Here is a 23,766-nt window from a genome sequence, read left to right as displayed (position 1 = left end):
GCTGGCAGTACCTGGCTTTGCTTTACGGTCTATAAATCTGTTTCAGAACCTCCAACCCCTGACAAAAGAGCTTCAGCAGGAGGAGAGCAGGCTGCCCAAATTTAAACAGAAAGTGGTTGAGGCCAAGGTAAGTAGATCTTATACGCTGATGGTTTTTATCATGAATATATAGAGATATGTGTATCATGTGTACCAGATTAAATCTAATATTTGAAATTGGTTATCTGATAATATTGTTAAAAATAACAAATTGTCAGCATACTAATTTAAGTATTTGACATGTGTGTTCCTTGTAACAAGACTCCATTGATACTACATTTGCGGACCAGTTGACCTTGTCCAGGACTTTTGACCTACTTTAAAAAAAACTTAAACCTAAGGTCCTTGGCCACTGTATGTTAACTGTAAAGGCTTTCATGTTTGACATGCATTCCTTGTGACAAGACCTTCCTATTGGTACTACATTTGAGGACTGCTAACCTTGAACTTGATCTTTGACCTAGGTACTTTTAAAAAACTTATTCCGAAATTTCAACACGCTCACCAAGCTTTGTTGTCTTCTGACAACTTTTGTTTTTATGAATTCTTTGCCAATTTGGCACTGACAGGGCAGAGCCCAATAGTAAACTATAAAATCCTTTTTCCTTATGATGAAGGTGTTTTGACCAAATTTTGTCAGAAACATTCTCTGGGAAGGGGAACCAGTTAGGTATAAATGGTAAATGGTAAATACTATTCAAGTGGTATTACTGTGGTAATTAAGGTATAACTTTAAAATCCTTAGGATTCCCCTCTTGTTTCTTAAGGCTAAGAGCCATCAAATTTCATGTATAAATATATATACATATTTTCAAATGTCTTGATTCATCTTTTTATAAAGAACAACGTGACATGCTGTCTCTCACTTGTATCTATATTTCCAGTCTAAAGTTGATGAGTGCGTCCAGAAACAGAAGGACATACAAGAGCAGCTGAAGCGGATGGGTGACCAAGTGCAGGACCTCCAACCAGCATATACTGCTGCCAAAGAAGAGGTCTCTGAAAAAAAAAAAGTGGCCAGGAATACACAGAATGACCTGAGGAAAGTTGAGAGCTATTTAAGGAAGGTACAAAAGGACAGGCATCTCCTCCAGGAAAGGATCAAAGAGATACAGAAAAGGTAAGGGACAAGGTTATATTCTATATCTACCAGTTCTAGTGCTTATGAGATTGTCTTTTAATTCCGAGGTAATTATAGAGGACTCAGGGGTTTGTTTTTGTTTCTTCTGTTTCCACCTGATGCACAATCATATTCAATTGGCTTAAGATTGTTAACACAACCCACTTGTATTTACAATCCAAATTTGTTGAGACATGGCAGATGAACCATAAGAGTTTACTTGATGATATTACGTGAGTTTTGCATCATAACTAGATACAGTCAAACTTCGATGTTTTGAAGTTCAAGGGACTAACAGAAAAACTTCGAAACAGCGGGACTTCGAATTATTCATGGTTGACAATAGATTGATGTTTTCTTGATAATGACCATATATGTTAACGTTACATGTCCTCTGTGTCATCGTGTTGATCGTCGCCTGTCAGGCTCACATCGAAAAGTTAAGTTAATTTATACCTCAAACAAAACAAAATAAAAATACTTTTCATAGATTATACCTAAGCATTTTATTAGGTCATCTGACCCAAAGGGTCAGGATGACCTATAGCCATCGTGCTTCGTCCGTCGTCGTGCGCCGTCAGTAAACTTTTTCTTTCAAAACGCTACTCCTCCTTAACGCTTGGGTGGATTACTTCCAAATTTGGTTTGAAGCATCATCAGGGGAGGGCAATCATATTTTATATAAATGAGGCTGGTCTGACCCCTGGGGCCAGAGGGCCGGGGCCCCAAAAAGGGAACTTTGGTGAAATTTTGCTTTAAAATACTACGCCTCCTAACCCCCATAGTGAATTATTACCAAATTTGGTGTGAAACATCATTGGAGGAGGACAATCATATTTTATATAAATGAGGCTGGTCTGACCCCTAGGGCCAGAGGGGCGGGGCCCCAAAAGGAGAACTTTGGTGAATTTTTAGGTCACCTGAGACGAAGTCTCATGTGAACCTATTCTAATCGCCTTTTGTCCGTCGTCGTGCGTCCGTAAACTTTTTACATTTTCGACTTCTTCTCCAAAACCACTTAACAAAATTCAATGAAATTTGGCAGAAAGTTTCTATGGCTGAAGGTCAACCAAAATTGTTAATTATATGGTCCCCACCCCCCAGGGGCCTGAGGGGTGGGGCCAAAAAGGGTCAAATTGACTAAAACTTCAAAAATCTTCTTCTCTACTCTCAGATATGGTGGAGTCAAACACTCTTTATAGATGAAAGGGTCTTGTGGTGCTTTACCAAAATTGTGAATTGCATGACCCTGAGGTCTCACATTTGCCCCTGGGGAGGGGGTAAACTTTACTATAGTTTATATAGGGAAATCACATTTTTGACTATTATTTGTTGGATTTGTATTGGAATTCATTCTAACTTGTATCAAATTATCAGCATGGGATGACACTTTGATGGTATGTACATGTTGGCCCTGGTTGACCCCCAGGGGCTGGCGGGCGGGGCCAAAAAGGGTCAAATTGACTAAAACTTCAAAAATCTTCTTCTCTACTCTCAGATATAGTAGAAACAAATACTCTTCATAGATGGAAGGGTCTTAAGGTGCTTTACCAAAATTGTGAATTTCATGAACCTTGGGTCTCACGTTTGCCCCTGGGGAGGGGGTAAACTTTACTATAGTTTACATAGGGAAATCACATTTTTGACTATTATTTGTTGGATTTGTATTGGAATTCATTCTAACTTGGTTCAAATTATCAGCATGGGATGACAGTTTGATGGTATGTACATGTTGGCCCTGGTTGACCCCCAGGGGCTGGTGGGCGGGGCCAAAAAGGGTCAAATTGACTAAAATTTCAAAAAATTTTCTTCCCTGCTCTCAGATATGGTAGAATCAAATACTCTTCACAGATGGAAGGGTCTTAAGGTGCTTTACCAAAATTGTGAATTTCATGACCCTGGGGTCTCACGTTTGCCCCTGGGGAGGGGGTAAACTTTACTATAGTTTATATAGGGAAATCACATTTTTGACTATTATTTGTTGGATTTGTATTGGAATTCATTCTAACTTGGTTCAAATTATCAGCATGGGATTACAGTTTGATGTTATGTACATGTTGGCCCTGGTTGACCCCCAGGGGCTGGTGGGCGGGGCCAAAAAGGGTCAAATTGACTGAAATTTCCAAAATCTTCTTATCAACTATATGTTAGAATCAAATACTCTCCATAGACTGACCCCATTAGGACTGATGGGTGGGCCAAAAAGGGTCAATTTAGTTGGCCGAAATATTTCAAATCTCAGGTGACCGTTAAGGCCCTTTGGGCCTCTTGTTGCTATAAATCCTACTTCTCTCTAACCCTTGGGTGGATTAATACGAAATATGGCATGAAACATCCTTTGGGAAGGGTGGTCATATTTTATATAATGCCTTAATTGATTACAACCATATTTAGTATGAAATATCATTGGGGAAAGGCAATCCTAATTAATATAAATGAGTCTTGTCTGACCCATTGGGACAGAGGGGCATGCCCCAAAATTGGGAACTTGGCTAAAATTTTGCTTTAAGATGCTGCTCTTCCTGGACAAGCTAAATGGATAAAAACCAAATTTGATCTAAAACATAACTGGCTGCGATAAATAATTTATGGTAATAAACCTGGATCGAGGGGTGTGTCCCTGCTGTAAGTGTAAGTGTTTGTCAGATGACCGTTAAGGCCCATGGGCCTCTTGTTAATTAAACAAACTATGTATCGGTTACAAAACACTTATATCGCATGTAACAGATAAAGCAAAAGAAGTACAATGCACACTTACGTAAGTCATTAGGCTTTTCTGCTAAAGACACGTGCGTTTACGTTATGTGCATATAAAATACGGAATGCCGATCGGTTGGAGAATGCATGATTGAATGACAAATAAGCGATTTACTTGGATATTTATAAGTTTGAAACGTGACACTTTGAATGAAGACATCGCTAATTGTTTGTGTTTAAAATTGGTCCGCTTGTTTTATAGTTCCGTAAAATTTACTCACCGACCGCTGATTTCATTGGTGGCGAAGATTATCAGAGACAACTACCGAAATGTTTTACCGGAGTGATTAAATGTCATGGCTTCTAAATACACCTTTTATCTATCAATTTGGTCTGATTATTAAATAACCACATGATCGGGAGTGACAACACACGCTATCGTTATCCCTATTGTCAGTCGGGGCATCTAGGGGAGAAGTGTGAAATCTTGCTGCGGGGGTCACAACCAACACCTGTACAGTGGTCAGTACAGGTAAATTTTTGTTTGAATCATGAGATGTCAATTACCTATGATATCATAGCTAACGGGCCATGAAAAAAGCTCGATACATCGAAAACTTCGATTTATAAAAATTTGAATCATGCATAGGTTCGTTAGTAGCGTTATATAGTAAGGAAATTTGGGACCAAGCAAAAAGTTCGATACAGCGAGAAATTCGAATCAACAAAGTTCGAATCATCGAGGTTTGACTATGTTTTCTATCAAAACTTTTTTAATCTTGTCATTGTTTTATTTCTGATGTAATATTGAAGTAGACAATGGGAAATAAATGAAAAATTAGTATAAGAAATTTGCCCATAATGAAGATGTTATTGTTATGGTATAATTCTGTACCCAGTGCTCAGCGTGATTATGAGGCTGAGAGAAAGATGAGGGAGACGAATATAAAACATAAAGAAGATGAAGTGGATGCTTTGAAAGCACAACAAGCTACAACAGAACACCAGCAAGCACAGTACCGTCAAGCCATCTCCCAAGCTAAACAGCGTGAATACACACACAAGTAAGTGTTACCTTTCCGACTATTTCTGATTTATATTTAGAATATTTCATATGCATGAAGGCAACAAACAGAAAATATATCAGAGATTGTAGAAGTACTTTGTCGTGGTGTATCATTCTATGGTTACTTATTCATTTTGGCATATTCAAATGTAACCAAATTAAAACAAGATCAGTTCAATGATGAATTGACACACTGATAATAGTCACCACAGAAAACCACTAGAATGAGTTTATAATATTTTCATTATATTATCTCAGTAATTTGCATTCTACTAAAATATTGGCAAAGCAAAAAGAAAAGCAAAACAAGATCTAATGCTAACACTGACAGCTCTAAATTACAGTAAAATATGTGGATTTCTAAATTATATCAGTAGTTTTGTTACCAAGAGTCTTGTTTTCCCTAAACAAATTGTGGTAGTATAGTATTTTGTAGTTATTAAAATTAAAGTAATATGCAAATTTTGAATTATTATTGTTGTTCATGATACCATAGCTGTCTTTATAAAGCAGTTCTTGTAAATTACAAGCTGCTAGAACTATTTTGAATGAACAATTCAATGTTTCCCTCTAGTGCCGAGCAGCAAAATGTAGAAACAAGAGTGAGACAGGTCAAGAAGGACTTGCAGAATCTTAGTGAAGCCAAGAAGGACAACATTCGCAGATTTGGGCCCTACATGCCAACACTACTACAGCACATAGAGGAACGATGCCGTCGTCATCAATTCCATCGTCGACCAGTGGGGCCAATAGGTAACTGTTTTGTTTACTGTTATTATTGACACCTCCAGCAGCGCCACCTTGTACTTCCTGTATTATTTGGCTATTCCATTAAACTCACCACTATTCAAACGATGTGTTTAAGAAATTTCATTTTTGAAATGTTCATGAAATGCTGTGCTATATGCACCAAGTAAAACATGGAGTTATCCCAATACAGATACACTTTGATGCAGGTACAGAAAAAAACAGTACTTAAATATACAATAATAAGCAAGTGCGTATAACACATGGTATATTGATAATGATGGCATTCGATTCCCAAATACCAAAATGGCCCAAATTAAGGTCAACATCACTAGAACTGAAGATGCATTGTCACAAATGTAATTTGATTATGTTTGGATTTGAAATACTATTTGGTAGTTGTGTAGGTACATAACACCAAAGATTGTCAGTGCTTTAGCAGCTTCGTTCCTTGATTCCTTGAGGGATTTTGACCAAACTTCATCCAATCATAAAGGACCATACTGTCTCAAACAAGCTCAAGTTTCAGTGTTCTTCAGTCAAGGTCCATATTACTATTGTTAGAAAATCTTTGTCAGCACTCTAGAGGCTTCTTTCCTTGAGGGATTTGGATCCAACTTCAGACACTTGTAAAGGAATGTATCGGCTATTGGGGGCCAGAAGGGAACATGTTTTGCTTTAACAATGCTCAGTATGCTTGTAATTGATGTGATTATAGGGTCCTGTTTCAAGTTAATGGACATGGAGTGGGCATTTGCTGTGGAACGGTGCCTTGGAAATCTGATACATGCATTTTGTTGTCATGACCACCACGATGAAGCAATTTTGGAAAAGATATTTGATGATGTTTGTCCTGAGAGACAAAGGCCATCCATTATTGTTTCTGCATTCAAGGTATGTGTTCAGAAATTGATATCGTTGGACAAAATGTTTTTAAATCAGCAGGTTTTATCCTAGTTGTTGCTTTGCTGATTTTTTCCCTATGACAGCTTGAAAACATGGAAGTATATTGCAGTTACTGTCTTTGAAACCTTTAAAATTTGTCTGGATAATGATACTAATTATATAAAAAGGACTATATCTATACATGTTTGTTGATGTAAAATTACTAATTCCAACTGTTTTCTTTCTTTTTCAGGACAGAAAGCATGATGTCAATAAAGGAGTAAGTATGATTGTGTAAGATATGTTTTTAACATCACAGTTAAGAGATATTGTAACAAAATGTATGACATTAAATCATCTGTTTAACCAAAATGTTTTAATGAATTGTTATGTTGCAGCGTGTGAACGGAACCAACTACAAGGCTGTAGTGGATGTGCTGGAAATGAATGATCCTGTCACTTATAACTGTCTTATAGACCAGGTAATGTTATAGTCTTATAGACCAGGTAATGTTACAGAGTCTTATAGACCAGGTAATGTTACAGAGTCTTATAGACCAGGTAATGTTACAGAGTCTTATAGACCAGGAAATGTTACAGAGTCTTATAGACCAGGTAATGTTACAGAGTCTTATAGACCAGGTAATGTTATAGTCTTATAGACCAGGTAATGTTATAGTCTTATAGACCAGGTAATGTTACAGAGTCTTATAGACCAGGTAATGTTACAGAGTCTTATAGACCAGGTAATGTTACAGTCTTATAGACCAGGTAATGTAACAGAGTCTTATAGACCAGGTAATGTTACAGTCTTATAGACCAGGAAATGTTACAGAGTCTTATAGACCAGGTAATGTTACAGAGTCTTATAGACCAGGTAATGTTATAGTCTTATAGACCAGGTAATGTTATAGTCTTATAGACCAGGTAATGTTACAGAGTCTTATAGACCAGGTAATGTTACAGAGTCTTATAGACCAGGTAATGTTACAGTCTTATAGACCAGGTAATGTAACAGAGTCTTATAGACCAGGTAATGTTACAGTCTTATAGACCAGGTAATGTTACAGAGTCTTATAGACCAGGTAATGTTACAGAGTCTTATAGACCAGGTAATGTTACAGAGTCTTATAGACCAGGTAATATTAGTGTCTTATAGACCAGGTAATGTTATAGTCTTATAGACCAGGTAATGTTATAGTCTTATAGACCAGGTAATGCAGTCTTATAGACCAGGTAATGTAGTCTTATAGACCAGGTAATGTTACAGAGTCTTATAGACCAGGTAATGTTATAGAGCCTTATAGACCAGGTAATGTTATAGTCTTATAGACCAGGTAATGTTACAGAGTCTTATAGACCAGGTAATGTTATAGTCTTATAGACCAGGTAATGTTACAGAGTCTTATAGACCAGGTAATGTTACAGAGTCTTATAGACCAGGTAATGTTACAGAGTCTTATAGACCAGGTAATGTTACAGAGTCTTATAGACCAGGTAATGTTACAGAGTCTTATAGACCAGGTAATGTTATAGTCTTATAGACCAGGTAATGTTATAGTCTTATAGACCAGGTAATGTTTTAGTCTTTTAGACCAGGTAATGTTATAGTCTTATAGACCAGGTAATGTTACAGAGTCTTATAGACCAGGTAATGTTACAGAGTCTTATAGACCAGGTAATGTTATAGAGTCTTATAGACCAGGTAATGTTACAGAGTCTTATAGACCAGGTAATGTTATAGTCTTATAGGTAATGTTACAGAGTCTTATAGACCAGGTAATGTTACAGAGTCTTATAGACCAGGTAATGTTACAGAGTCTTATAGACCAGGTAATGTTACAGAGTCTTATAGACCAGGTAATGTTACAGAGTCTTATAGACCAGGTAATGTTATAGTCTTATAGACCAGGTAATGTTACGGAGTCTTATAGACCAGGTAATGGTATAGTCTTATAGACCAGGTGATGTTATAGTCTTATAGACCAGGTAATGTTATAGTCTTATAGACCAGGTAATGTTATAGTCTTATAGACCAGGTAATGTTATAGAGCCTTATAGACCAGGTAATGTTATAGTCTTATAGACCAGGTATTGTTACAGAGTCTTATAGACCAGGTAATGCTATAGTCTTATAGACCAGGTAATGTTATAGAGTCTTATAGACCAGGTAATGTTACAGAGTCTTATAGACCAGGTAATGTTATAGTCTTATAGACCAGGTAATGTTACAGAGTCTTATAGACCAGGTAATGTTACAGAGTCTTATAGACCAGGTAATGTTACAGAGTCTTATAGACCAGGTAATGTAACAGTCTTATAGACCAGGTAATGTTATAGTCTTTTAGACCAGGTAATGTTATAGTCTTATAGACCAGGTAATGTTATAGAGCCTTATAGACCAGGTAATGTTATAGTCTTATAGACCAGGTAATGTTACAGAGTCTTATAGACCAGGTAATGCTATAGTCTTATAGACCAGGTAATGTTATAGAGTCTTATAGACCAGGTAATGTTACAGAGTCTTATAGACCAGGTAATGTTATAGTCTTATAGACCAGGTAATGTTACAGAGTCTTATAGACCAGGTAATGTTACAGAGTCTTATAGACCAGGTAATGTTACAGAGTCTTATAGACCAGGTAATGTAACAGTCTTATAGACCAGGTAATGTTATAGTCTTTTAGACCAGGTAATGTTATAGTCTTATAGACCAGGTAATGTTACAGAGTCTTATAGACCAGGTAATGTTACAGAGTCTTATAGACCAGGTAATGTTACAGAGTCTTATAGACCAGGTAATGTTACAGTCTTATAGACCAGGTAATGTTATAGTCTTATAGACCAGGTAATGTTACAGAGTCTTATAGACCAGGTAATGTTATAGTCTTATAGACCAGGTAATGTTACAGGGTCTTATAGACCAGGTAATGTTACAGAGTCTTATAGACCAGGTATTGTAACAGAGGAGTTTTTAACTATCTTATATAAGATGTGATAATGCTACAGACATGTGATTGGTTTGTTACCAGCCAAGTCTATGTCAGGTTATGCTTCGGAATCTGATCTCTGTTGAATGGAATTGCTTATTAGCAACCCTAGCTAAAGTTATATCTATAAAGTAAACCACTTGTGACAGAGGGAAGGTGCCTACCAGTAAGAATAAATACCAACATGGCCTATTAAAGAAACATTTTTAAAGGAAAGGCCTTGCTTCATTTAAGTGTTCTTATTTTATAGAGAGGAGTGGAATGCATCCTCCTTATCAAAGACAACAGGATTGCTCGTGATGTCATGGATCCTGATAAAAGGCCAGGGCCACCAAAAAATTGCAGAGAGGTGATTATTAGTTCTATATTTAAGCATAAGATATTTCCCCCAGACAAACATTAAAATCTGTTAACGTCTTGTGTTTGATAAAGCTTTATACATGCTTGTAAGTAATCTGGGGCACATGCAACATATTGTTGGCCGGTAAAATGGCCTTTACCACTCATGGTTCTTAAGTTTTCTTGTGGTCAAAAGTTCATAATTTTGGACCAATTGAAATTGCATTTACACATTTATATAATGGTAGAGGTATAAACTACATTAGTAGAATTGGTATCAACTCAAGGAAGATGTAAGAGTATTTTTACAACACCTATATGGTTATATTACCAGGCATTTACTGCAGACGGAGACCAGTTGTACTGTCACCCATCCCTCAGGTACTACTCCTCGAGGGGAGGGCGCGCCCGCTTCCTCTCCATTAATGTGGAGGAGGAAATCTCCAGAAACAAAGAGGAGCTGCAGTCTCTAGCCAACGATATAACAACTATAGAACGGCAGCGAGACAGATTTAACGAGGAAATACGTACCAACAAAATAGAGAACAACAAGACCGAAACTCAGCTGACAAAGATTGGCCAAAAAATCAGATTACTCACCGATGTAAGTATACAATTGCAAGTTAATTTGAAATATTGCAGATTTTGATTTCATTGTCATATGTATCTGTTGTTATCGATATTTGTATTGAATAGATTGGTGTATATTTAGACTTATAAAGAACTCATCGAAATTTACTTAATCATTGAACGGCTTTCAGTTGGCATTCATATTCAATATGAATGCCAACTGGAAGCCGTTCAATGCTTATATTTACCATCTGCGATTTTTTATTTGTCGTGCAATTTTTTTTTGCAGTTCATAAGCTGGTGAACTCGCAACTGAATTGGTAGGGTTATATAGTGGCAGTGCCATACAATGGTAAATATATATGTATGTATTGCATTTCTTTAGATTGATACAATGTTCTTATCTAACAGGAAATCCAAGATCTGAAAAGTATTGAGGACCCAGAGCCTGTTGACGTTGAAACTCTGGTAAGTTTTCATCACAGACTCTCAGTTTGGTAGTTGTGATTACCTATCAATATGTTTGAATGAGGATTGATATGAGTGGTTTGTCTGTCAATGATTTGACTCAGGATTCATATGAGCTGTATCTGTTGATGAGATCACTCATCCGAGGTGGCTATGTTTGTTTATTGATGAGTTGACTCAGGATTGAAATGAGCTGTCTGTTGATCATTTTGCAGGACTGCAATGGGTATGACCTGATTTTGCATGCTATTGCATTGAGTCAGTACGAAGTGATGTAAATTGAATTGCTAAAGATCTGTTGATTTATAGGAAGAAGAAGTACAGACCATGAACGACCAGATTCAGATCCATGAGGAACAGCGACAGGCAAAGAATGAAGAGCATGACAAGGCCAAGCAGGAACTAAACCTTGCTGAAAAAAAGTTCAAGGAAGTGGAACACCAGATGCGGTCTATGGCAGAAGGGGCAGACCCTCTAAAGGTAATGTCAGAAGGGGCAGACCCTCTAAAGGTAATATCAGAAGGGGCAGACCCTCTAAAGGTAATGTCAGAAGGGGCAGACCCTCTAAAGGTAATGACAGAAGGGGCAGACCCTCTAAAGGTAATATCAGAAGGGGCAGACCCTCTAAAGGTAATGTCAGAAGGGGCAGACCCTCTAAAGGTAATGACAGAAGGGGCAGACCCTCTAAAGGTAATGTTAGAAGGGGCAGACCCTCTAAAGGTAATGTTAGAAGGGGCAGACCCTCTAAAGGTAATGTTAGAAGGGGCAAACCCTCTAAAGGTAATGTCAGAAGGGGCAGACCCTCTAAAGGAAATGTTAGAAGGGGCAGACCCTCTAAAGGTAATGTCAGAAGGGGCAAACCCTCTAAAGGTAATGTTAGAATGGGCAGACCCTCTAAAGGAAATGTTAGAAGGGGCAGACCCTCTGAAGGTAATATCAAAGGGGGCAGACCCTCTAAAGGTAATATCAAAGGGGGCAGACCCTCTAAAGGTAATGTTAGAATGGGCAGACCCTCTAAAGGTAATGTTAGAAGGGGCAGACCCTCTAAAGGTAATATCAAAGGGGGCAGACCCTCTAAAGGTAATATTAAAGGGGGCAGACCCTCTAAAGGTAATGTTAGAATGGGCAGACCCTCTAAAGGTAATGTCAGAAGGGGCAGACCCTCTAAAGGTAATATCAAAGGGGGCAGACCCTCTAAAGGTAATGCCAGAAGGGGCAGACCCTCTAAAGGTAATGTTAGAATGGGCAGACCCTCTAAAGGTAATGTTAGAAGGGGCAGACCCTCTAAAGGTATTGACAGAAGGGGGCAGACCATTTAAAGGTACTATCAGAAGGGGCAGACCCTCTAAAGGTAATGTTAGAAGACCTAAGTTAGGTAGAATAAGATACTCTTCATAGATGGAAGGATCTCAAGGTGCTTTACCAAAATTATGAAATTCATGACTCTCACATTTACCCCTGGGGAGGGGGTATACTTTACTATAGTTTATATAGGGAAATCACATTTTTGACCATCATTTTGTTGATTTCTATTGGAATTCATTCTAACTTTCTTAGCGTTATCAGCATGGGATGACAGCTTAATGGTATGCACATGTTGGCACTGACTGACCTATTAGGTCGATGGGCGGGGCCAAAAGGGGTCAATTAAATTAGCTTTAATAGATATTTCAAATGTCAGGTGACCGTTAAGGCCCATGTGCCTCTTGTTATTTTAAGGTAATATGGCAAAGCCAGTTGTTTGGCCGAGTTTAAAGAAAGTGGACAAAGTCAAAATATGTTTGAGTCAGGTGACAAGCAGATATCAGAAATACCTTTTTTACACTTCATTAATTAGCTCACCTGGTCCGAAGGACCAAGGTGAGCTTATGCCATACCGTGGCGTCCGTCGTCCGTCCGTCAATTTCTTCTTCATAACCGCTGATCAGAATTTGAACAAATTTGGTCAGAAGCATCCCTATGGGTAGGGGACTCAAACTTGTACAACTGATGGGGCTGACCCCCCAGGGGCCTGAGGGGCGGGGCCAAAAGGGGTCAATTTGGCTATATTGATATAAACGACTTCTTCTCTGAGACCGAGCAATGAATATCGTTCATATTTGCCTGGTAGCATCACTAAGGGGTGTGGATTCAAAATTGTACAAATGATGGGGCTGGCCCCCCCAGGGGCCTGAGGGGCGGGGCCAAAAGGAGTCAATTGGGCTATATTGATATAAACGACTTCTTCTCTGAAACTGAGCATTGGATATCGCTCGTATTTACCTGGTATCATCACTATGGGGTCATGATTCAAAATTGTACAAATGATGGGGCTGACCCCCCAGGGACCTGAGGGGCGGGGCCAAATATGGTCAATTGGGCTTTATTGATATAAACGACTTCTTCTCTGAAACCGAGCAATGGATATCGCTCATATTTGCCTGGTAGCATCCCTATGGGGTGGGAATTCAAAATTGTACAAATGGTGGGGCTGACCCCCAAGGGGCCTGAGGGGCGGGGCCAAAATTGGTCAATTTGTTTAAACAACTTCTTCTATGAAACTAAGCAATGGATATTACTCACATTTGTATGGTAGCATGGTTATGGGTTGGGGATTCAAAATTGTACAAGTGTTGGGGTTGACCCGGGCTGCCAGGGGGCTGAGGGGTGGGGCCAAAAGGGGTCAATTTGGCTAAATTGATTTAAACAACTTATTCTCTGAAACTTAGCAATGGTTTGACTGGTAGCATCCTATTGGGGTAGGGATTCAAAATTGTATAAAGGAAGGAGCTGACCCCCCAGGGGGCAGAGGGCAGGGTCAAACGGGGTCAATTGGTCTAAACAAGATCTTCTCTGAAACAAAGCAATGGATATCACTCACATTTGTGTGGTAGCATCCCTATGGGGTCGCGCCAAAAGTCAATTTCATTTCATGGATTAATGCACTTTTTGGCATTTTTAGTATTAAAATAAAACCAATGTACATGTACCCATATAAAATGCTTATGATATATATTGACATAGCAATACCAGTGACAAATATACTTAAGCATCATTCTTGTTTCATATCTCATGAAACCAGGTGAGCGATACAGGCCCTCTGGGCCTCTTGTTCTTTATTGTCAATACAATGTAGTTTGAATTTTGTTCTCACGTAAAATGACAATTAAGATAAAAACTTTTTAACACAGTACCACATGATTAATTTACCATTATCATGAAGTGCCGACACAGCAGATAATTGAAAGGAGAGAAGAGAAAGGATTAAACTTAGAAAGAACCAATGAAGGTCATATGTTGTATACCAAGGTCACTCTTTGATCTCATGTACCAACAGGAAAATATTGAAACTGTTGTTTGTGTTTTAGGATGACTTAGGACATGCCCAGAATGAAATTGAGCAGGCAAAATCTCACAAAAAGCATTATGAGCAAAAGCTGAAGGAACAAGAACATAAAATTGCAGACCAAAAGAAAAAAGTTGAGATACTGCAGAAGGATATTGAGGTAAATGGTTATGTTGAAAACATCCTCCTTTATGTGCCCGGTGACTACATATATAATACATTCTTACTTATTAAAGCATGCGTACCAACCTTAGTGAATGGCTGCATGCAATGAACTGTTGGTCTATAAGATATGACTAACCATAGCAAAATTTATCACTTAAAATATGTACATGTGTATACCAACATAATTTTACTTATTTCGTTCGTTTGATATTGTTTGGTTTAATACCCATTTTGCTCACCATTTATTGACCCTAATAACCTGTTAAGTTTTGATAGGCTGTTAAGATTATAATGATAATAATGCTTAGTTATACATTGTCACTACCCCAGTCCTCATTTTGAGAGAGTGACATTGATTTACATGGCTGTTATTATCTATGAAAGAGGAGACGCTTTCCCTACCAAAACACCAAGTCTTTTTTTTAAACTTTTTAAAGTCTCACTCTCGGGAATCTCGAATTTAGATTCATTTTCATGTTTGTATCCTCTTATTTTTGTCTAATTATCATAATTATGAGGTCAGCTATTACAATAACAAACATTAACAGAATTTTGTTGTGTTGACAGAATGACACAACCAAAGCAGAGCAGATATGCCCTCGGAAGGTCAATATGCGGAGGACTGTGCAGAACCTGGAGAGTGAAATCAATCATATCACCAAACGCATAAAGATGGAGGAGAAGAGGTAGGACTACACATAAAGCTAAATCTCAAACTAGTTTGATATATAACTTAAATCACAGGTGAATTTGTTTCATGGAGGCACGTCGGTCTATTGGTATGACACAGTGCTATATGACCACGTCAATCTATTGGTAGGACACAGAGCTATATGACCATGTCAGTCTATTGGTAGGACACAGGGCTATATGACCACGTCGGTCTATTGGTAGGACACGCGGCTATATGACCACGTCAGTCTATTGGTAGGACACAGTGCTATATGACCACGTCGGTCTATTGGTAGGACACACGGCTATATGACCACGTCAGTCTATTGGTAGGACACAGTGCTATATGACCACGTCAATCTATTGGCAGGACACAGGGCTATATGAGCACGTCAGTCTATTGGTAGGACACGCGGCTATATGACCACGTCAATCTATTGGTAGGACACAGGGCTATATGACCACATCAATCTATTGGCAGGACACAGGGCTATATGACCACGTCAGTCTATTGGTAGGACACGCGGCTATATGACCACGTCAATCTATTGGTAGGACACAGGGCTATATGACCACATCAATCTATTGGTAGGACACGCGGCTATATGACCACGTCAATCTATTGGTAGGACACAGGGCTATATGACCACATCAATCTATTGGCAGGACACAGGGCTATATGACCACGTCAGTCTATTGGTAGGACACAGGGCTATATGACCACATCAATCTATTGGCAGGACACAGGGCTATATGACCACGTCAGTCTATTGGTAGGACACAGGGCTATATGACCACGTCAGTCTATTGGTAGGACACAGAGCTATATGACCACGTCAATCTATTGGTAGGACACAGGGCTATATGACCACGTAGGTCTATTGGTAGGACACAGGGATATATGACCTTGTCTGTCTATTGGTAGGACACAGGGCTATATGACCACGTCAGTCTATTGGTAGGACACAGGGCTATATGGCCACGTCAGTCTATTGGTAGGACACAGGGCTATATGACCACGTCAGTCTATTGGTAGGACACAGGGCTATATGACCACGTCAATCTATTGGTAGGACACAGGGCTATATGACCACGTCAATCTATTGGTAGGACACAGGGCTATATGACCACGTAAGTCTATTGGTAGGACACAGGGCTATATGACCACGTCAATCTATTGGTAGGACACAGGGCTATATGACCACGTCAATGTATTGGTAGGACACAGGGCTATATGACCACGTCAGTCTATTGGTAGGACACAGGGCTATATGACCAAGTCAGTCTATTGGTAGGACACAGGGCTATATGACCACGTCAATCTATTGGTAGGACACAGGGCTATATGACCACGTAGGTCTATTGGTAGGACACAGGGATATATGACCTTGTCCGTCTATTGGTAGGACACAGGGCTATATGACCACGTCAATCTATTGGTAGGACACAGGGCTATATGACCACGTCAATCTATTGGTAGGACACAGGGCTATATGACCACGTAGGTCTATTGGTAGGACACAGGGCTATATGACCACGTCAATCTATTGGTAGGACACGCGGCTATATGACCACATCGGTCTATTGGTAGGACACAGAGCTATATGACCTTGTCTGTCTATTGGTAGGACACAGGGCTATATGACCACGTCGGTCTATTGGTAGGACACAGAGCTATATGACCACGTCGGTCTATTGGTAGGACACAGGGCTATATGACCACGTAGGTCTATTGGTAGGACACAGGGATATATGACCTTGTCTGTCTATTGGTAGGACACAGGGCTATATGACCACGCCGGTCTATTGGTAGGACACAGCTATATGACCACGTCGGTCTATTGGTAGGACACGCGGCTATATGACCACGTCAATCTATTGGTAGGACACAGGGCTATATGACCACGTCGGTCTATTGGTAGGACACAGGGCTATATGACCACGTCAATCTATTGGTAGGACACAGGGCTATAATATTAACAGCCATGAATACTCATTATTATATATCTATCAACTCTTCAATATTCACAGCCATGAATACTCACCAATATATATTTACAGCCATGAGTACTCACCAATATATATTAACAGCCATGAATACTCACCAATATATATTTACAGCCATGAATACTCACCAATATATATTTACAGCCAAGAATACTCACCAATATATATTTACAGCCATGAATACTCACCAATATATATTTACAGCCATGAATACTCACCAATATATATTTATAGCCATGAATACTCACCAATATATATTTACAGCCAAGAATACTCACCAATATATATTTACAGCCATGAATACTCACCAATATATATTTACAGCCATGAATACTCACCAATATATATTTACAGCCATGAATACTCACCAATATATATTTATAGCCATGAATACTCACCAATATAAATTTACAGCCATGAATACTCACCAATATATATTTACAGCCATGAATACTCACCAATATATATTTACAGCCATGGATACTCACCAATATATATTTACAGCCATGAATATTCACCAATATACACGTATCAACTTCAATATTTACAGCCATGGAAACCCCAATGAGATTACTAAAACATACTACGAAAAGAAGGGCTCGTACAAAAAGATCCGGGATGAGGTCAAACAATTCAAAAGGTTTATGGACGTAAGTTTTGTATGAATTTATATTTTTTACTGAGGCAGATATAACACTGTATATATATGAATTGTGTTTACATTTTACTGAAGCAGATATAACACTGTTATTATATGAATTGTGTGCAGACTTTATACTTTCAATCAGGCTCACCTTTTATCATAAGTGTAATTAAAAGTCCATTAAATACCCTACATATTTTGGCAGATATATCCCTCTGACAATAATTAATTATTGTTCCTGGTGGATTGTACAGGTGTCAGATATGGACACCTATCTTGTATTACAGCATACAAAAATAATTCCGGACAGAAGAAAAATATCATTATAAACAGAATTACATGTTTGACCTTATTGATTTGTGATAAATGGTATTTTTCACTTAATTACATTTGGTACATGGAAAAAATACAAGCGGGATATAAAAATATCTTGTGTTACATTATGAAGCAGAATCAATTGTATAGGTTTTAGTCAATATGTTGAATGTATAGACAGGTGAAAGTCAATTGTTATAGAAGATGCTAGTAGACATAAGAGTTTGTTGATAAAGGTGAAGGTCAATATATATAAGCTGTTGATGTTTTACAGCACTTAGAGAAAGTCATGGTCCAGCGACAGCAGCAGTACTCTGAGTTCAGACGATCAATCGCCTTAAGGGCCAAATATTTTTTCATCATACTTCTCAGTAATAGGAAGTATACTGGAAAAATGACCTTCAACCACCCTAGGGAGACATTGGACATTTCAGTAAGTCACAATCAACATCACATGGACAGGTATATAGAGGAAGTATATACTCTTATCTGTCCTCCAAATATAGCACATGATAAGAAACATTCCCAATACATTTTTGTATCTCACAAACTTTCTGCACAAGAAAAAAATGTTCCAAAATAAATACCTTGGAAATATAAAACAAATGAAAAAAAAAATCTTTTCAGGTCCCTTTCATAAAAGTGCTAAAAGAACTATTGGAAAAAATTCAACCATTTAATACAGTTATCAGGAAAACATAAAATGTAGACTTGTTATTGTATGGGGCCAAGGACAAGGACAAGGATGGAGAAAACAGTTCATGAAATTATGATTTGACAGGTTTTGGTCCAACACATTATTACATGTAATTGTTTTTGTACAGGTACAGCCCAACACATCTAATGGAGATGGAGCAAAGGACATGAGGTCTCTGTCTGGTGGAGAGCGATCATTCTCCACAGTTTGTTTTATCCTGGCCCTCTGGGATGCCATGGAGTCACCTTTTCGATGTCTGGATGAGTTTGATGTCTTCATGGTGAGTATAGAAAAAAATTTATTGGTAATGGATTTTGCTAAATTTTTTAAAAATCATTTATTTCATTTTAAGTTTTTGATTTTGAGGGTTTTTGGGTTTTTTTTTTTTTTTTTTTTTTTGTATAATGTGGCATTTCTTTGTAGGACATGGTGAACAGGCGTATTTCCATGGATCTAATGCTGAATGTAGCCAAACAACAGCTTCACCGACAGTTCATATTCCTGACTCCACAAAATATGGGGTAAGATGCTAAACAGTTAAATTACTGGTTTCAAAGAAAAATGTAACAGATGTTTCATTTCAAATAGAATGCCCACGTCTTTCATTTAGATCCCTACTTACCAGATAGTAATCACATTGTACATCTGTCCATACTTCCGTCCATACCACAATTTAAGTGTTTAAGAATATGTACATCTGTCCATCCTTCCGTCCATACCACAATTTAAGTGTTTAAGAATATGTAATCTGTCCATCCTTCCGTCCATACCACAATTTAAGTGTTTAAGAATATGTACATCTATCCATCCTTCCGTCCATACCACAATTTAAGTGTTTAAGAATATGTACATCTGTCCATCCTTCCGTCCATGCCGCAGTTTAAGTGTTTAAGAATATGTACATCTGTTCATCCTTCCGTCCATACCACAATTTAAGTGTTTAAGAATATGTACATCTGTCCATCCTTCCGTCCATACCACAATTTAAGTGTTTAAGAATATGTACACAATATCTCATTAACCTCTCAACCAATTGAGTCCATCTTTAAATTGTAATGTCATAAAACTTAGTTCTGCAACTGATTAGATTTTTTGGTGTTCATTAGTCAAGATAAAAGGGTCAGATGTCTTACTTGACCACTTTGATATGAAGATTGTGTACAAGATATATCATAAACCCGTTACCCAATAGTTCATATCCACACCTACTCCTATACGTATATGAGGTCTTATTCCACCTGATTACATTGGTGGATATTGCGACCTCATATCCCCTCAGCGTGTTTTTCTTGTAGCTGCCAGCGCCCTGATTCTGGGGTGCGACAAAAAAGTGTCATAAACCATCTAAAACGATAATTCATGTTAACAATTATGTGTACGCTTACTTGTTGATGAAGTATCAATCCATTTATGCACAAACTGTTGATGGGACACCTCTTAAATATAATTATATCCACAATAATTCACTTGCAACCTGCTGTGTTCAAATATTGGGTCACTAAAACAACTTTGCTGTTCCGGTCATTATAAAATACGGATTACAAATAAAACGGATAGCGTAACATTATATTTTCACAACGTTTCGTTGGTTTCGTCTATTTCAACTCAAAATTTGGATAAACCGGAAATAACCTCGAGAGGTCACAATCAAAACAAGTATGGCGGTATATACAAATGGGACCTATGCTTAAACGACAAAAGAGGCTAATAATCACTGATCTTGGATATAGATATGGACACACATTGTGTAACTTTGTGTATTTATGATAGATAAATAGAATAAGGTAAGTCAGATCATATGAAATGTGAGTAAAGATAACTTTTGAACGATTTTAATTAGGTGGGTCACAGCAACAGGTTTTATGTGCGGTGGTGATTAGAGGTTACATGACAGCCTGTCAAAAGTTTCCTGTCGTGTAAACCTCTAATATTATTGGAGTAATCCACACCATACTACTATTATACAGTGAACAACACATAGATCGAAGGGACCATCAAATTTCTCTTGCTGTAGCTGGTTCAGTTTCTGTCTCATTGGAATGTAAGAATTCTCTGTGTATGCCTTGGTGCTGTCCCATTCTTTTAAGACTGATGCAAATCCATATTACAAGCATGTCTGGCAGATTATCTTCCTGTATGACCCCTTGTTATGTACGGGTAAATTTGACTGGGGTAGATTGTATACCCAGGGACTTGAACATGGTCTTGTACTATTATATGATTGATATCTTGTTTAATAGCAATCTCATTGTTTCAGGGGCTCAAATACAAAGGCAAAGAAGGGGTTTTGCTGGGGTTTAATTTTCATCTCACTATGGCAGATGTCTTTAAATAAACTATCTTGTTACCTTTGAAGTTTACTGTATATGTTTCTAAATGTAATTTTGACATGTATTTGGTTTTTAGCGAGTTGGGAATCAAGGTGAAAGGGTTAAATGTCTTCCGTATGCCTGACCCAGACCGAGGACAGGATGTGCTGCCATTTGAGCCATTGTCTAGACAACGGGAGGAGGATGAGGAAGATTAATTGACAACTAAGGAAAGACAATTCATCCATAATAAAGCAAGGATAAGGATGCCTATGTTGAAATGGGACATTACAAAACTACAGGAAATTGTCAGGAATAATTGAAGTAGGTTTAGTTTGGCTTCAATCTTTCCTGGCATGGAACACACCACTTTGTATATGGAATTAACTTTTATCTATTGTGACATGGAGAGTCTAGTGCTAACAAAACCAGACAAGTTTACCATTTATTTATATTTTTTTTATTTGAATCAGTGGTATGAAAACAAGAAATAATCATTCAGGTGTTAAAGGGAGTATTTTATAAATGATCTGTTTATCCAAAATTAGTATTTTAATATTACATTGATGTAGTAATCTTCATGGGGGGGAAAATCTGCGTTTTCTTTCTACGTTTGTGGTTCACTTGGAGGTTGTCTATTTGAAGAGGGATTTCTTTCTAGTCATGTTTTTTTTTTTTATCAATAGACTTTAAAATATTTATTTTATGAAGGCACAGTAAAACCTTCACTCATAAAGTTTGATTTTCTTTCTCCAGATTCAGATATGTAGTGAAAGTTTTGATTCGTGTTTTATTCATATTTCTGTCATGTATTTGGACAGAGGGGGTATATGATATTCATATGAATATCAAAACGCCTTGCAAAATGGAAACAATGTAGATTTTGATGTTGTAAAGATATTTTAAACTTTATTTTCATTTAAAATCAAATTTCATTAGTAAATACTCTACCGCTAGAACCTGCTATTATATATAATTTTAATTTTTAAACTTTTGAAAACATCAAGAAATACACCTGATCAAGCCACATTGGGATGTTAAAATGGTAAATAATAATTAGACATTATTGTTATTTGTTGAATTTTCAATAAAATTACTAAAGATGATTTATCAGTTTGGTTGGTTTTTCTGTAAACAACAATGGTCTATATTACCAAATTGTATATATGTATAGCAATATTAGTAAATGAAATCAAAGGTACATCAATAGTAGTGTCAGAGTAACGGTATGACATTAACATTACTGAGTCATTATAAAGTTATCAGTCTACTGTAAAACATTCTTTTATCACATAACTTGTGCATTCTACTGTGTAATATGGCCATGTCATAAATATCGTAAGACACGTGTAATAATACTATTGTTGCGTCTCGATGAATACAGTATATACAACATCTTATGATTGTCTCTGTAGAGAAAATGCCACCGTTCAAGTCAAAATTTGTCCGTCGTGTATAGAAATAGAAAGTTTTACTCATATTCTCATAAATACAAGTTATGTGATGAACAGAATCTTGCACTTTTGGCTATAAAATTTATTAAACTTGTTAGATAATTGTACATACATATCAAATTATTTAACTTGTTTAATTAAGTCAATATTACATATAGCCACTAAGGTAATACCAATACTTATTAAAGTCTAATATTAAATATTAGGCAGGTTTACACAGCAGATATGGGGCCTGCCTGTCATCCAAACACAGTCAATTTAACATACTGCATGGCTTCACTTGAAGCTTTTGGAGATTTATGCTCCTCCTTGCTGACCAGTACAGGTCATGCCAAGGCTAAATAAACTGTATCAAAGGACATCTCATGTCCGCTTGTCAACTGCACACATGTGCAAATATATACTCAAAGCACCTGCTAGTCTTTATGTTCTCTGTCTCTCAGATAAACAAACCTTATCAAAGCAACTTCCCAGTCTGAATGTAATGGGCACAGATAAGACTTGCATGCAGATATCATCTTGGGGGAATCTAATTACCCTTATCACCCAGTCTTGACCAGTCTGGCTCTATCTATGACCTCTCTGACCCTACGGTTATCTATGAAGGGAGGTTTCACTCCTGCACCTAATTTACATATTCTAATTAAACAGCCCCTTACTAACAAGGTAAGGATGTCAAGAGATCCAATCAGAAGACCACGCTCGGTCACATGGCTAATGTCAATTTCTCCTCAGAAATTCTATCCAAATTGCCATTGTTGTTCTAACTGCTCGAACAAACAGTCATATTCCAAAACTCTCTGTGTTTTGTTGGCCTCTCATCAGAGACTACTACAACTTCATCCATTCACCGAAATTGTCACAACTTAACAGTTACATCCTCAGCAAGACATTCTTCTAAAACACTCATCAGTTAAAGATATGTCAGGACGTGGAAAAGGTCAACCTCGTGGGCGCAAACGAAGGGCACCTGAAGACATTAATGACACTCTTAATTCTGCTGTCAGTACGACGGGCGGTAATGACAGCAACTGGGACCCTAATAAGCCAGAAAACTGGACTATAGGTGAACTAAGGACACGACTGCTGGAGCAGAACATCAGACCACCATGTGGTTTTACAAAAACAATGCTGGTCAAACTGTACAAAGAAAATAATACCAGTGTTAGTGATGGTAACAGTGATGTTACGCCACCTACTGAGAATGACCTTACACAGCCTGGCTACCACAGCAGGAATCTCCCATCAAATGAGGCAA

At 37.8% G+C, this 23,766-nt stretch overlaps 1 protein-coding gene across 1 annotated transcript; it reads left to right on the top strand.

The window, feature by feature from the left end:
• Positions 1–46: 46 nt before the first annotated feature.
• Positions 47–22,160, top strand: LOC117318393 (structural maintenance of chromosomes protein 6-like; the record flags this gene model as incomplete). Its single annotated transcript, XM_033873378.1, has 18 exons — positions 47–127; positions 924–1,159; positions 4,756–4,920; positions 5,497–5,675; positions 6,388–6,563; positions 6,808–6,834; positions 6,953–7,036; positions 9,795–9,893; positions 10,218–10,487; positions 10,865–10,921; positions 11,231–11,401; positions 14,269–14,406; positions 14,979–15,097; positions 17,641–17,740; positions 18,323–18,481; positions 18,873–19,025; positions 19,169–19,266; positions 21,152–22,160. Coding segments are annotated over 18 exons (2,433 nt in total), but the record flags the coding sequence as incomplete, so codon positions are not given.
• Between the last annotated feature and the right edge of the window lie 1,606 nt (positions 22,161–23,766).

Source organism: Pecten maximus, unplaced genomic scaffold, assembly GCF_902652985.1.
Source record: "Pecten maximus unplaced genomic scaffold, xPecMax1.1, whole genome shotgun sequence".
Lineage (NCBI taxonomy): Eukaryota > Metazoa > Mollusca > Bivalvia > Pectinida > Pectinidae > Pecten > Pecten maximus.
This window is presented reverse-complemented; position numbering and strand designations above follow the sequence as displayed.